Below are 13,424 nucleotides of genomic sequence, written 5' to 3' on the forward strand. Positions count from 1 at the left end.
CCCTGCCTTGCCAAAAACATTCTCTCAGTCACACCACCCAGCGAAGCCGGATGCTGGCTCCATACTGCCGGGCTGGTATTTAGGGAGGGAAACCCAGAGTAAACCGGGAGCTTACTCCCCGGGGTAATCGGCGGAGCCACGACAAATGAACTCGAAGCACGAAGAACGAAGAACGGCGGGACGTGAGCGGAACCCAGCCACAAGGCCAGCGCCTGGGATGGGAACTTAGGAGAGGCAGGAAGGCGGGTCTGAAATCCTGAGGGTGTGGAGAGATGGGGAGGGCTCGGCCTGCAGGTGGAGGTGGGGGCAGGGGCGAAGCCTGGGGCCTTAGCAGCGGGGAGGACCAGGCTCTGGCACTCGGAGTCCAGCCTCCATGCGTGCATCTCCGCACGTGGGCGTGATCTTTGGCGCGCTCTGGCGCCCCCTCAGAGGAGTGCGATGCGCCTCTGCCCTACCCGGACCCCAGCCCTGGGCGCCGGTCCGCCGCCGGCTTCTGGCACCCCGACTTGCAGCTCCAGTGCCCTCCCGAGACCCCCCGCCGGGCAACAAACACTAATAAACAAAAGGCCAATTAGACGCTGGGGCGCGGCTGATGAATGGACCTTGCGCTTCCAAGCGTGGCGCCGCCTAGAGTTTTCTGGCGCACCGGGTCATGTGGGAGAAGCCAACTCCCGGAGAGGGGTCACGGCTGGGGTCAGAGGGTTCTCAAAACTCCCACTTTCCCCTGGCTACGGGGCTGGCTGGGGCAAGAAAATCCGGCGGCCAAGCGGAGGGTGCGGGCTGGAAGCTGCGGGTGAGGCTCGAGCGGTCCCGCAACGCAGCCCGGCTTTCGGGCGCGGTCTCCAGACGCTGGAGGCCGGCATCCTCTGCCGCCCCGCCCGCGGCTGCTTCGAGGCGGCGCCCCAGTAATTCCAGCGCTGATTGCTGGAATAATAAAGATTGGTCTAGAAAAATGCGCAGTTACACAAAACGGCTGTTGTTTGCCAGACTCCGGAGTTAGTGGGGCGCTGCCGGATGACATCCCAGCCCAAGTCTCCTCACTAGACACACACGCCTCGATCCCAAGACACGCAGATGCTGCCCTAGGGCCAGGCATGGACATCCATCACAGGGACCCCCATCCAAACACCGAGAAACGTCCCCGCAAGCCACACACACACCGAAGTCACCCTATTCTCTGAGATGCACAACTCCAGACGAATTCACAGATACACAGTGCAACTAGATCGTGGCACACAAATTCAATAAACTGCATTTCCATACTGTCATAGGCACTCTGCAGCCTCACAACTGCACGTGCTGGCCCTAACTCAAAACAATCTAGACGCACAAGGTCAACTAGACATCTTGACCAAATCTACATAAGTAGCCCCGGCCGCTCCAGCCTTTAACTTACTCAAACAATTAGCACTGACACAAATTGACTAAAGTCCTAGCTGAGACACACAATTCTATTCCACAGTCCACACAAATGCCATTATACCACAAACTAGTGCTCTCACCCTACACAAACATACAAGAACAGACCCTCACCCTGCCAGCCTTACACCGACTTGGACCAGCCCTTAAAACCCCCTCCACGAAGCGGGGCCCCGGGCCAGGCCTCTGAGCAGCCAGAGTCCCTCCCCAACCGGCCCGCGAGTCCCAGACTTTGTTTCCTGCGACTCGAGGCGGGGACGGGGAGGAGCCGAGGTTTCCAAATCCGCGCGCAGGCCCAAGTCCCTTTTCTGCCTGACCCGCCTGGCGCGGCTCTCAGGCAGCCACAATCCGCCCCTCGCACAAAAGTGGCCCGGCAGGTTACGGGCCGCAGCCAATGCGCCAGCTCCTGCTCGGCTTGCCTGCCAGGACCAGAGCCAGAAGGAGCTTGGAGCACTGGACACACAGAAAGAAAGCCAGGAAGTTCGGAGGTCGAAGGCTTCTCCCACCCTAGGACTTTCTGGCCCCTCCGCGAGAAATGCACACGGAACCCATGTGTACCTCGCAGGAGAACGTAGCCGCCGCACACGCGCGTAATAGATTCGGTTTGACCCTTTCAGGGCAGCGCAAACGGAGAATACGTGCCTCTCCCGAACATGCACTTGGCCAAGGGGTCCTACAGGGAAGGTCCACAAGTAATTAACAAGGAAAGGGAACATGGATCAAACTTGTATCCTATACCCCCATTCGGGGTCACAGACAGGACCCTATGGCAACATGTATACAGTTCACCGTGTCCCAGGAGGAGCGCAGAATCTGACCCACGCTGCCCATTGAGCCCTGCCCGGGAGCATCCAGGCCTGGCACCCACGGAGCACGAAGGGGCACATAGACCTGGGGCACATGGCTCCCACACCCCCCTGCTCAGCCCAGCAGGCGCACACTGCGAAGGGAACTCAGAGGCAGGGCACACGCGCACCCTGCCCCGCGCCCCACGCCCAGATAGTCATCGTGGGATGGCATCTCGCAAATATTTATATTCCTCAGCGCCACGGCAGCCTGCGTCCACATTAGACGCTCTAATCCTGCCACTTTAAATAGATGAATTAATAAAGCAAACGAGCGGCTAATAAGCTGACTGTCCTGCCTTTTTGAGGCGGAGGAAGGACTCGAAAGTGCGCCAAATTTGTTTGCAGTGGATCAAGGCGAGCCGCCTCTGCTTCACTTTCTTTATCTTAATTCCGACTTGAAAAGATATAATTATCTAGTTTGAACAGAGCTGCTATCAAATCCTTCTTTGGGCCGGGAAGGGGGGCGTTGGAGTGGATTGCGGCTCTCTGAGCCGCTCCGTGCAGCCGGAGATAGCGCGTAATGAAGATGTGGAGGCCTGAGATACAAAGGGCATTAACCTCATTAGCATGAAACCTTTTCTTCTTACCATTGTGGGACCCTTTCAGCCGCCTAATCCCCCCTATTTTCAAAGCTTGGTTTGTAATAAAGCTTTTAGTTTTTTTTTTTTCAAAGCTAATAGTATTCTCTGATGATTTTATTGCTGTTACACTACACAGGACGTTTACCCAAAAAAAGAAAAATCTTCCTCACCAGCCCCCTTTTCTTGTACTTAAAAAATATAAAGTATATAATTTTGGCAGAAATAAACCTTTTATTAAGACGGAAAATTTTTTTCTGGACAGACCATTCTGAATTTTAAGAATGTTTAAGAATGCGCTCAGTGTTTGAGGTATTCCGGGTTTCGGAAGGTGAGTGGAAGGAAAAGGTAATTTGTACTTGTTGAAGAGAAAGGGATGCTTTGCGGGAGCGCTGACTGCAAAGCGCTTGAGACAGCTAGTGGTCACCGAGGGTCGTGCTGTCAAAAAGCCTGGAAGCCCCACGAGGGTTTCCTGGATACCCCGAGGCGCACCTGTTCCTGTGAGACGCAAGCCCGGGTCTCCTGAGGCCACCCCGTCTCCCTCCTCCCCCCAGCAACTCCCGGCGGTGGAGTAGCCCTCACAGCACACACACCTTCCAAGAGGGGTCTGTGTGAAAATGCACTACGAGCAAACAGGTTTCTACAGAGGGACAGAGATGGGGGAAAAGAGGGGAGGGCTAGACAGTCAGAGATGGGGGAAAGGAGAAAGAGACGGAGAACGAATTCTACTTTAGAGAAGAGGAGGAAAAAAAGAAAGAAAAAATTTCCATAGTGCCCTATAGTCCCCACACGTGCACGGAATGTCTAATCTTAACTTTTCAAGGCAGGATGTTAACAAAGCTTGTATTTTTGCCCTGCATTGTAACTTGGCCTTATCACAGTGTAAAGGGTGGGGAGATTGTCCTAAATTATGTCCAGGCAGCCCCCCTGGATCCATGGATTAAGAGATTAAAGGAGACCACTGGGCAAGGCCTCCTCTTTCCCCTTCATATTCCTGGTATGATAATTGCTTAAACTGATTTGCACTTTCACAAAAGCTCGCAGGACGCTTTGTAGCTCGAACAGAACAGACGAGGTTTCTCTATCAATGGAAATAAAACTGATTAATGCAGCCTATCAGGATAAGAAGCAAATGAAGCATGCAAAAACAACCTCGTACCCCCAGAAGGGGGAAGGAGGGAGGGAAAAAAGCTAAGTTTCCTCCAAGTCTGATTACAACTTTTTCTTTAATGTTAAAATTAAGAGTTGAAGGTTTCTCGGAACGCTTGCCTTATAAGGCTGCTGAGGCCCTTGGGCTCGGCCCATCACCTTTGGCAGATTGGAGCCAGGGAGAGAAGGAAAGAAAGGAAGGAAAAGTAAGACTTGTACTTCGGGGTTTAAAGTCAGAAAGTTTAGAAGTTGCAAGATTCTGATTCTGCTACATGTTTTCCCCAATATTCTGGGAGAGTAGTCTTCAATGTGCAACTACATGTCCAGTATTTTTTTAATAACTAGAAGTTAAGAGAAGTAAGCATTTTAACCCAAAGTTCAAACTAAACTCCCTCAGTAGGGCATACAATGGGCAAAGGTCTGGTTGGAAAACTTTTCTCCCATTCTGAAGGACTTAAGTTTTCCTAATCTTCTCCCTTCTCCACCCTCATCTTTCTTTAAAATGCCTGAGAATCCACCAAACTGGCCCTTTTGTGGGTGAGGAGCCTGGGTTTCTTGAGCCTAGTTGGGGAAGGACCACACTCAAATTACTGAGATACATTTTTAAAGATCCACTTCAATTTCCCAAGACGACTACTCTGAGGGCATATTGATAAATCTTTATTGACAAAATATTGACATTGACATACTTCTTGGAAGTATATAGTGTGTTAGAATTCTAACAAATTAACACAAAACACAAAAATATTTACATTCTGGTATAGAAGACATTAAGGAAGCATTTGTCACTCTCTTTAGTAAGTCTATGATCTTGGAATAGAAACTCAGTGCTTGAAAACTTGCCGCCGTGTGCTTGGCCACACTTAACATCATCCCCGCTAACTACAGTCCTTCAGTTTTTGCAATAGATAGATTTAAAGTTTGGAATAGCCATTGCAGTGAATGGTTGAACTCGGCCAATTTCTCCAACCACTAAAAGGAGAAGTTTGCATCAGGGTTTTAAGCCTCAGGATGTTAGGAAAGGGAATGTCCAAGAAATATAATTAATTTAGGGTTTTTTTTTTCCAGTACAAGTCCTGACTCTTTTTGTGGGCACCCTCCCCCACCACCCCCAGCCCCCCTGTCATCCTGCTCCCCGTTTCTCTGTAAGAGGACACTATCGCTGAGCCTACTTCATTTAGCTTGCACAATCACTTTGACATCAGAAGGTATCAAAAATTGTTTACAGACTGCACATTTCTTGGGGAAAAAAATCAAAATAAAAAGCACACAGAACCTGTCTTTAAAACGAAACGAAAATTACAATTCATTTCGGTCTTTAAACACCATTCGCCCAACAACTGCTACATGCATTTCAAGGTTTTGAAACAGATGTGGGATGGGGCTAGACACGGAATTTTCATTTGTTATTACTAATTATTTTTAAAGATCGGGGGGAACACAGCGAAGTGCAAAAAAAAAAAAAAAAAAGTCCTGTGCCTGGTTGGGTCGTGCTTTTTATCATCATCATTATCATTTTTTAAGTGGACTGTGATAAACGGAATACCTGCCAATCATCTTGTCCTCCCGGTTTGGTGTTTGACTGACAGCTCCCCTTGTCAGAGTGCACGTTCAGCTCTTGCTCTCTCTCTCACCCTCTCTTTCTCTCCCTCCCTCCCTCTTTCTCCTTCTCTCTGTCTCTCTCACTCACTCAGCTGCCTCTTTAGACGAGGGTCGCTTGTTGATGAAGGAGCCTCCATCCTCTGCCATCTTGGCACGGCCTCGGGTTGGGACCCTGTGCCCTCGCTGTCCAAAGTCTTGGCGGCATGCTGCTGCTCCCTCCGATTCCCTCTCCCTTTCTCAGTGAACGTGTATGCGGTCTGTTTTTGTTTTGTAGGGTTTTTTTCCTTCTCCACCTCTCCCTGTCTCTCTTTTGCTCCATGTTGTCCGTTTCTGTGGGGTTAGGTTTGTGTTTTTAATCATCTGAGGTCACGTCTATTTCCTCCGGACTCGCCTGCTTGGTGGCGATTCTCCACCGGTTAATATGGTGCGTCCCTTTTTTCTTTTGTTGCGAATCTGAGCCTTCTTCCTCCAGCTTCTGCCTTTTGAACTTTGTTCTTCGGTTCTGAAACCATACTTTTACCTGCGGGTGAGAGGCCGATGGGGTGCGTTAGTTCTTTCAGAGCACCCTTCTATCAAGTGCCTGATCCTTTCACCCAGCCCAGACTCCAGTTCCAGACTCAGCAAAGACCCAGTCCCCCAGATGCAAGTCCTAAGGTCCAGCCTCCCCAAGGCCTGCCCTCAGGGAGCAGGGTCCTTAGTGCCTGGTGGAAAAGAAGCCCAGCTCCCTGTCCTTCTGAGCCTTCCTGAAGAGCCTTTCCCCAGGGCCCTGCGGCCCGCAGTGCACTGAGTCCCCTCTCTCCTGACCCTGCACATGGCATCTATATCCCGCAGAGAGCAAAGCCTTGCAAAGCATGGGAAGCCCCTACAAAAATAGTAAGTGATTAAAAATAAAAAGAGACATGTCCCTAACTCCCTCCAGCAAACCAGTGCAAGGGAGACCTCAGTCCGCTGCTGCTGCAGCTTCCCTCAGGGCCCAATGTGCTTTCTATTTTCTGCTGATCTGGGCAGTGTTTCCTAAATATAGCGTCTTCTCTTCGTGGCCGGGGCCCTGGGTAGGCGATCAGGGTTTGCCTGCGCTGCATCCTCCCTGCAGAGGATTCTCACAGGTGAGCAGGAAGGGGATAGGGCTGGAGGAGGCCAGGAGGGGCATGGAGTGTGCAGGCCTCCAGACCAACCCAGCTGTACCTTTATAGCTAGGAAAATGGGTTCAAAACTGAAAGCTTCTGAAAGACCGTCAGTTACACGGAAAGTAAGAGAGAAACTAAGAGGAGGGGAGATGACAGCAAGCTCCCTCTTCCCTCCTCCTAAGCAGCCCCGGAACAGGCTGTTGGTCACACAGCCTCGGACCCCAGTCCCATCACTTCCCACCAGGGTGGGGCTGGAGGCTGGGCCTAACCAGAGTGGCTCTGAGAGGTCTTAGGAGCAATGAGGTGGGAGTCAGCTGCCATCCCATGGGCCCTGGGAAAGCTGAGTGGTGGGACCTCATTCAGCCACCAGACAGTAACAAGGTCCAATCTTCCCAGCAGGAGGGTACAGGTAAGGGAGATGGCAGAGACTGCACCTCTGATACCATCTCCCCACAACTCCTATCCTATCTGGATAACAGTACCCTAGCTCAGTGCCAGTCCCTGGACCCCTGGGGTCCACTCCATTCCCTCCTTTGAGGCCGCTGGTCGGTCCGTCTTGCTCTCCCGGAAAGCCTCAGTCCCCCAAAGTGCTCCGTGAAAAAGCTGAGCGGGAACAAGGCTGAATTTAATTTGCTTTGAGTTTGCTAATTGAGGGGGAGGACGGTTCATTTCTCCCCGGCGCTGGCCCAAGGCGCGCGTCGGTGCGCTCGGGGCTTGACACGCACACAAAGACTCCAGGCAGCGTGGGCAGCGAGGCGGACAAAGACCACCGCCGCCTCGGCTGTCCAGGAGAAATCAGCCGGGCCGCGCCTTGTGCCGGGCTCCGCACAAACCCGCCAGGCCCTCCTCGGTTTTGGGGTGGGGAACATGTTTTAAAACAAAAGGCTCGACCTTTCTGCGCTACCCAGGAAAAGTGTTACAAGTTAATCTGCCCAAAAACGTTACTGTTTGCTGGGAACTTTGACCCCACCCTGCGGCTCCGTGTACAGTAGCGCCTACTGTAGTCCTAAACCCCCTCCCCACCCTGGGATAAGCCCAAGCCAGGCCCGCCCAGGGACCCTGCTGTGCAGAAGGCCTGTGCCCTGAGGCAGACCCTCTCTCTGCAGCCTCCCAGCTTTATTTCTCTGATGTAGAGTACACACAGGACGCTTGCCCTCCACCTTCTGATCGCCCATCTCCTTCAGCGAAGTCACTGGAGCCGACGGTGTGAGCCATGGGCTGGTAGTCGCTCAGAACTCATCTTTAACCCACATCCTGTCCTTGCCAGTCTCCAGCCCCAAACACCCAGAAACCCCACTGTGCTCTCCCTCTTCCTGGACCCCAGCAGGGTCCTCACACTCTCACCAAAAGTCTCACCAGAAATGCAGGGATGTCTTAGCCAGGACATGCCCAACTGGACAGAGAAACAACTCGGCGCGTTTCCCCAGAACCTGGGGCAGGTTGGCACTTACAGCCCCTTTCTGGAACCCAACAAAGCCAAGCACCTTGAGACATACATCCCGAGCCCAGGCGTGGAACCAGCTACCAGGACCTGTGCGGAAGGCCCTCACAGAGCTCCGTGCTCATGGGTGTGCTTGAGAGCCAGATTTGGGGTGGGGGCGCACGCCCAGATGGGTCCCTCGCGCCCGGGCCGCACTCACCTGAGTTTCCGTGAGGCTGAGGCTGTGTGCCAACTGCTTCCTTTCGGCGCCCACCACGTAGTGATTCTTCTCAAAGGCGTGTTCCAGCCTTAGAAGCTGGGACGGGGAGAAGGCGGTTCGGATCCGCTTGGGCTTTCGGGCCAGCGCGTTGTGCAAAAGGAAACTCTCGGGGCTAGTGTCGTTCCCTGCGGGGAGCACAGCAGAAATCCCATTAGGGGGGCTGCTCTGACCAGAGCCGCGCACTTCTCCCGAGCCGGGCTGGCCAGTCACCGCGCTCAGGGCCTTCGCATAGCTGGCGCCGCTCGACCTGCGGGGGTCGGTGGTCCTCCCAAGGGCTCACGAAGGGAACGCCGGCTCAGCTGCCCGGCCCGCAACGCTGGGTGTCCACCTGTGCGGCACCCAACCAGCCGCTGCCCCGGCGGGACCAGTCCCCCAGGCTCCTGACCTCGGCCGGCTCCGCAGCCGCCCTGGCGCCGCGGGCCTCGCCACCTCCTCGCCGGGCGCTGTGGGCAGGGGAGGGAGCTGCAGAGCCTGGCCGGGGGATTGGCGCCCACAGCCCGAAGAAACGACCTTCTCTTCTTTCTAACCTCTCGGGGAACTTTGACCCAGGGTGGAAAGGCGGCGGGCTGCTCTCCAGAGTTTTCTTGGAGATTTATTTTTAAATTATTTGTTTTGTTGCCCCTCCGGAAAAGTACAGAGGCGGAGCGAGTCGTTGCAGCCCGATCGGGACAGAAATCTCGCCTGCGGGTGTGCCCGGATACAGCCGCTGCTGCCTCTCGAGAACTGGGCTCCGGGGCTCCCGGCTCCGGAGAACTAGAAGAGAAACGCGAGCGAAGAGATCGAAACCCGGGGGGGTGGGGTTACCGAGTTGCAGACACCGCCGGGACAGTCTGAAACGCAGGAAGATCCCAGCGGCTCCGGGTCTGGTGGGGGGACCATGAGCATGACTGATAGAGAATGAGGAAGGGCAACCCTAAACTTTTCGAGCAAAGCCTCAGAGTTTGGGGTTCACTCATTAGGATAGGAAATCGATTCACCGAAAACCCAAACAAAGAAAAACAAACCGACAGCCCAGGCAGGATGCAGGCAAATCTAGTTCGGGATTAAGGGTAAAAGGTTTTCCTTTTTTTTCTTCCTTTGGTTTGATTTTTTTAAATATGGGGAGGGGGGTGACATCTACCCGACTCTAGGCTCTGGCAGGAACGCAATGGGTTAATGAGTGGACAAGCCGCGGAGTATTGGAGTATTGATCGGCTGCCGCCGGAGGTAGATCTTTCACCGACTCCGATCGGTAAACTATCCCTTTTTCTGAAGTTTTAACTCTCCTCCTCCCACCCCGTTCCCAGAGAAAAACAAGTCAAAAATCTCAATAAATGAAAACACGCGAACAGATATTTCCCTCTAAGACAGTTTCTGACCAGGTTCTTTTTTTTCTTTTTTTTTTTTTTAAAGAAAGAAAAACAAAAACCAGACCGAACCTGCCTTCCCGCTGCGGCTGCTCGGCGCCCCAATTAAGCAGGTCGCGGCGAGAGCGCCGAGCCCTGGCGCTTTCCTCCCGCACGGGTTCCCGCCCCTCCCCAGGCCTCCGAAAAGCAGGAAAGAAAAAACAAATCCCATATTTTTCGCCGGGGGCGCGAGGGTCCTCTCGCCTCCAGAAGAGGGTGGAAGACCAAGAAGTGGTGGGTCTGGACTGAAGGGGCGCAAAGTGGGTGGTGAACAGGGTCGAACGCAGTCGAAAGCAAGCCTGGCGGCCGAGTCCTGTCCGCGCCCCTCGGAGCCAGGACGGTTGGGGGCATTGCCGAGGGTACCAGGAGCCTGGAGACCCCGCAGGCTCTGGGCTCCGCGGCGCCGGGCACGCACAGCCTGCTCGGATACGAGCGCACTGGGGGACAACTTCTCCGTTCGCACCCCTTCCCAAAGGGTCAAGCAGCCCGCAGGCTATCACTTCAAACTGGTCGTAGCTTAGGAGACTGGGGATCCACACCACCACCGGCCCCGCGCCGCCTAGTTTCCCAACAGGGCGCGCTGGCCCGCGAGCCGGAGAAACCTCCGCCCAGGCCTTGCCAAGCGCCCACCCGGAGCAGGCCGGGGGCAGTAAAGGATGCGGCGGGAACGGCGCTCTGCAGTTCCGCGACGTGGCACGTACCTTGGAAGCGATGACCCAGATATCGGTAGCGGTGGATGAGCCAGGGGTAGAAGGTGGACGGATCCCGCTGCTGCGAGGCGAAGAGGGGGTGTGGCGAGTGCGAGGAGGGTAGGGGGTGGGCGGCCAGGGCGTGCGGCGGCGGCACCGGGTGCACTGGCACGGCGGGGTTGGGCGGGTGCGAGACCGCCTCGGCGAACACCAAGTCCGGGTTGGAGTAGACGCCCCTACCGGCGGCGGCGGCTGCGGCCGAGTGGAAGCCGTTGAGGAACGGATTTATGGGGCTGGAGTTAGCGTAGCTGAGTGCCGCGGGACGGATGGGGTCCTCGGAGCGCGAGGCGGGCAGGGGACTGTCCTTGGCCACCAGCGACTCGATGGTGAAGCAGCGCTTGGGCGCCGGCTGGAACATGCTGCGCCGAGGAGCGGGCGCCCTGGGCTCCCAGCTCCCGGCGACCGCCGCACGCTGCCTCCGCCGCCCGCTGCCCGCGGCGAGGACGGACTAGAATTGGGGACTCGTTTGTTTGGGGTGGGGGTGGGGGGAGGAAGGGAAGAAAGAAAGGAAAGGAAAGGAAAAAGGAAAGGAGGGGGGAGGGAGAGGGAGAGGCAAAGCCGAGGATCCCGAGAATCTTGCACCAAACGCGCCCAACCTGAAGAGAAGGGGGAAAATCCTTCCAGAAAAATTTGCAGGCGTGGATTGGGGTAATTTTTTTTTCTTTTTTTTTTTCTTTCTTTTTTTTTTTTTTTTTTTTTTTTGGCGAGATGGTGTGGCGGGGTCGGAGTTAGAGGCAGGGGGGAGAAGGGGGGAAAGTTCTCGGGGGAGGAAAAAAAAAAAGTTTTTTCTCCTCTGCAAAAGGCGGGCAGGGCGCCCTAAGTCCAAGGACAATCCATGGAAGTGTTCGCTTCTTCACAAGTTGTGCAAACGATTTGTTAGTTCATGAGCCTAATTAGTGCGGGGATCACATAAACAGCTTCCTCCGAAGCCTGGTAAATGGCTTGATGATTGGTCGCTATTACTCGCCCTGAGGTGGAAGGGGGGAGACTCTTTAAAGTGCGTCAGAGGGAGGTGAGCGCCTGGGAACCCGGAGGCCTGGATCCCGGCCGAGTGGAACGGAGTCGGCGCCGCCGCCTCGGCCGAGCCTGCCGCCGCCCGCCGGGCCGCCGGACTTCCCCGCGCCTTCGCCCCTCGCTCCCAGCTCACTCGCTCCTGCGGCGCCCGCTGCGGCTTCTCCTCCTCCTTCGCCTCCTCCTCTTCCTCCGGTTTCTTCTTCTCCTCCTCCTCTTCTTCCTCCTCCTCCTCTTCTTCCTCCTCCTCTTTCCCCACCTACTCCCCCTCAGCCACCGCCTCCTCCTCCACCAGCACCACTCCCTCCGGGGCACCCCGGTCCCTGCAGAGTCCCTGGCCGGCGCCGCCTCCGCTGCGGCCCCCTGAATCCGGAGCCTGCTGAGCCCAAGCTGGTGGGACAGACGGACAAACAGATTCCTTTCGCCTAGCGCTCCGCCGCTGCTGCCTTACGCGGCCCTGCGTCGGGGGAACTGGGATCGTCCCAGGAGCACCGCGAGGGTAAGCGGGCGGGGGCTGGTTCCTGGGCTAAAGGCGCTGTTCGGTTATACCAATCCCCACCCTTAGCAAAACTCCCAGCGATTTCCTAGGCCAGGAGGGATCCTGGAGTGGGGGGTGCGGGGTCCTCCCATCCCACCAACCACGCTTAGCCTCGAGGTCCCAGGGTCGGTGCGTTCGCGAGTCTTGACCCGGCTCGTTCGTTTGCGAGTTGAGACCGGGAGCTGCAGACCCCGCTGAAGCAGTGGGCTTCCAACTCGCTCCCGCTCTCGCCCCACGGTCTCCAGCGTTTTCTGTCTGGGAGGGTGCTCACCTCCTTCCCCAAAACAATTCCTTCTGGAATATCTGGGAGCGGTAGTCCGAGGTCAGGGGAGAGCCTGATGTGGTACTACCGTACTATCATGGTTCTGACGTAATTATTTTTGTTACTGTGGTCAATGTTATTATTATTATGGATGCTATTATTTTATTATTATTATTTCTATTATTATTATGCCATCTGTTGTCCCGGGGAGGGGGGGTTGCTGTGCAAACCCAGTGCAACTAGGGATTATGGATCGTTTCTCCGGTCCCAGGCCCTGTCCGCATTTTCGAGCTCGCCTTCGGTTTTGGGATGATTTTAGGACCGAGTTCCCTCGTCCCCATTGGCTCGCGCGGCGGCATAATTATGATCACATCCCCAGGCTGCTGGCGCTGCTCTCTGTTTATTGGTGGTTAAAGATCTATTATCTATTCATCAGCCGCCTCTTTTTTCCTTTTTTTCTTTTTACCATTACATTCTTCTAAAGTGAAGTACCAGCAGGTATTTTGCACGTTTACAATTAATGATAATAAAAAAAAAAAGTCTAGCGTCCTTTAAAACTATTACTCCCAGGCCCCTGTCATTTCTCCTAAGAATGCAGAAATGCCTGTGTTTGGTGACTAGGTTGCCGTGAGACCTGGGAGAAGCCGATGGAAATGCGGGGAGAAGCCGATGGGAATGGGGGGAGAAGAGTGAAGTCCACAGTGAGCCAGGCTGCACTGCCACCAGAAGCATAGTTGAGGGGACAGGTTTCAGGACAAGTTACCTGCTTCCTCCCTTGGTTTCATCTACTGTATATTTATGTTTGTGTCAATTACTCCTTTATTCCAGATAAAATGTTGTGTTGGGGCAGGTGTCCAAAAACCTCTTTTGGGAAACCAGGCAAGAGAGGAGTTGGGAGCAGTATTTTCCGGGGTCGTCAGGGCACCAGAGAGATTCGTGGGGAACTGGCAGAGATCATCTTTGTTGCCCCCACTCCACACCTTCCCAGGGAACATACATACACATCTTCACACGAGACAGGTGTGCGCCTCAGCTTTGCCCTTACAGTGGGAGACA

The 13,424-nt window shown here is 54.6% G+C and overlaps 1 protein-coding gene and 1 long non-coding RNA gene across 3 annotated transcripts in view; one reads left to right on the forward strand and one right to left on the reverse strand.

Moving 5' to 3' along the window:
- Window positions 1–4,631: 4,631 nt before the first annotated feature.
- On the reverse strand, window positions 4,632–11,717 carry EMX2 (empty spiracles homeobox 2). 2 transcript variants are annotated; one of them, XM_012001112.1, is made up of 3 exons: window positions 10,510–11,717; window positions 8,364–8,548; window positions 4,632–6,116 (listed from the first exon to the last, which is right to left on the reverse strand). In XM_012001112.1, exons 1-3 carry the CDS (start codon window positions 10,913–10,915, stop codon window positions 5,949–5,951), a joined length of 759 nt encoding a protein of 252 aa, XP_011856502.1. In that variant the 5' UTR covers window positions 10,916–11,717; the 3' UTR covers window positions 4,632–5,948. The 2 variants fall into 2 exon arrangements, with proteins under 2 accessions (XP_011856502.1, XP_011856503.1); XM_012001113.1 differs by lacking the exon at window positions 8,364–8,548.
- A 112-nt stretch (window positions 11,718–11,829) lies between these two features.
- LOC105554574 overlaps window positions 11,830–13,424 on the forward strand; it is a 52,822-nt gene continuing 51,227 nt past the window's right edge. Inside the window, exon 1 of the long non-coding RNA XR_001008348.1 lies at window positions 11,830–12,067. This is a non-coding gene — a long non-coding RNA (uncharacterized LOC105554574). The remainder of the gene's footprint in view (window positions 12,068–13,424) is intronic.

The sequence above is a fragment of the Mandrillus leucophaeus genome, unplaced genomic scaffold (genome assembly GCF_000951045.1).
Source record: "Mandrillus leucophaeus isolate KB7577 unplaced genomic scaffold, Mleu.le_1.0 Scaffold65, whole genome shotgun sequence".
Classification (NCBI taxonomy): Eukaryota; Metazoa; Chordata; class Mammalia; order Primates; family Cercopithecidae; genus Mandrillus; species Mandrillus leucophaeus.

What these genes read in the sequence shown, in the direction of transcription:
- EMX2 (XM_012001112.1), bottom strand. Translation starts at nt 10,915, where the DNA reads ATGTTCCAGCCGGCGCCCAAGCGCTGCTTCACCATCGAGTCGCTGGTG. An exon ending in TCTGGGTCATCGCTTCCAAG is followed by an intron (nt 8,549 to 10,509) that starts GTACGTGCCACG and finishes TGCTCCCCGCAG; the next exon opens with GGAACGACACTAGCCCCGAG. An exon ending in TCAGCCTCACGGAAACTCAG is followed by an intron (nt 6,117 to 8,363) that starts GTGAGTGCGGCC and finishes TCTCACCCGCAG; the next exon opens with GTAAAAGTATGGTTTCAGAA.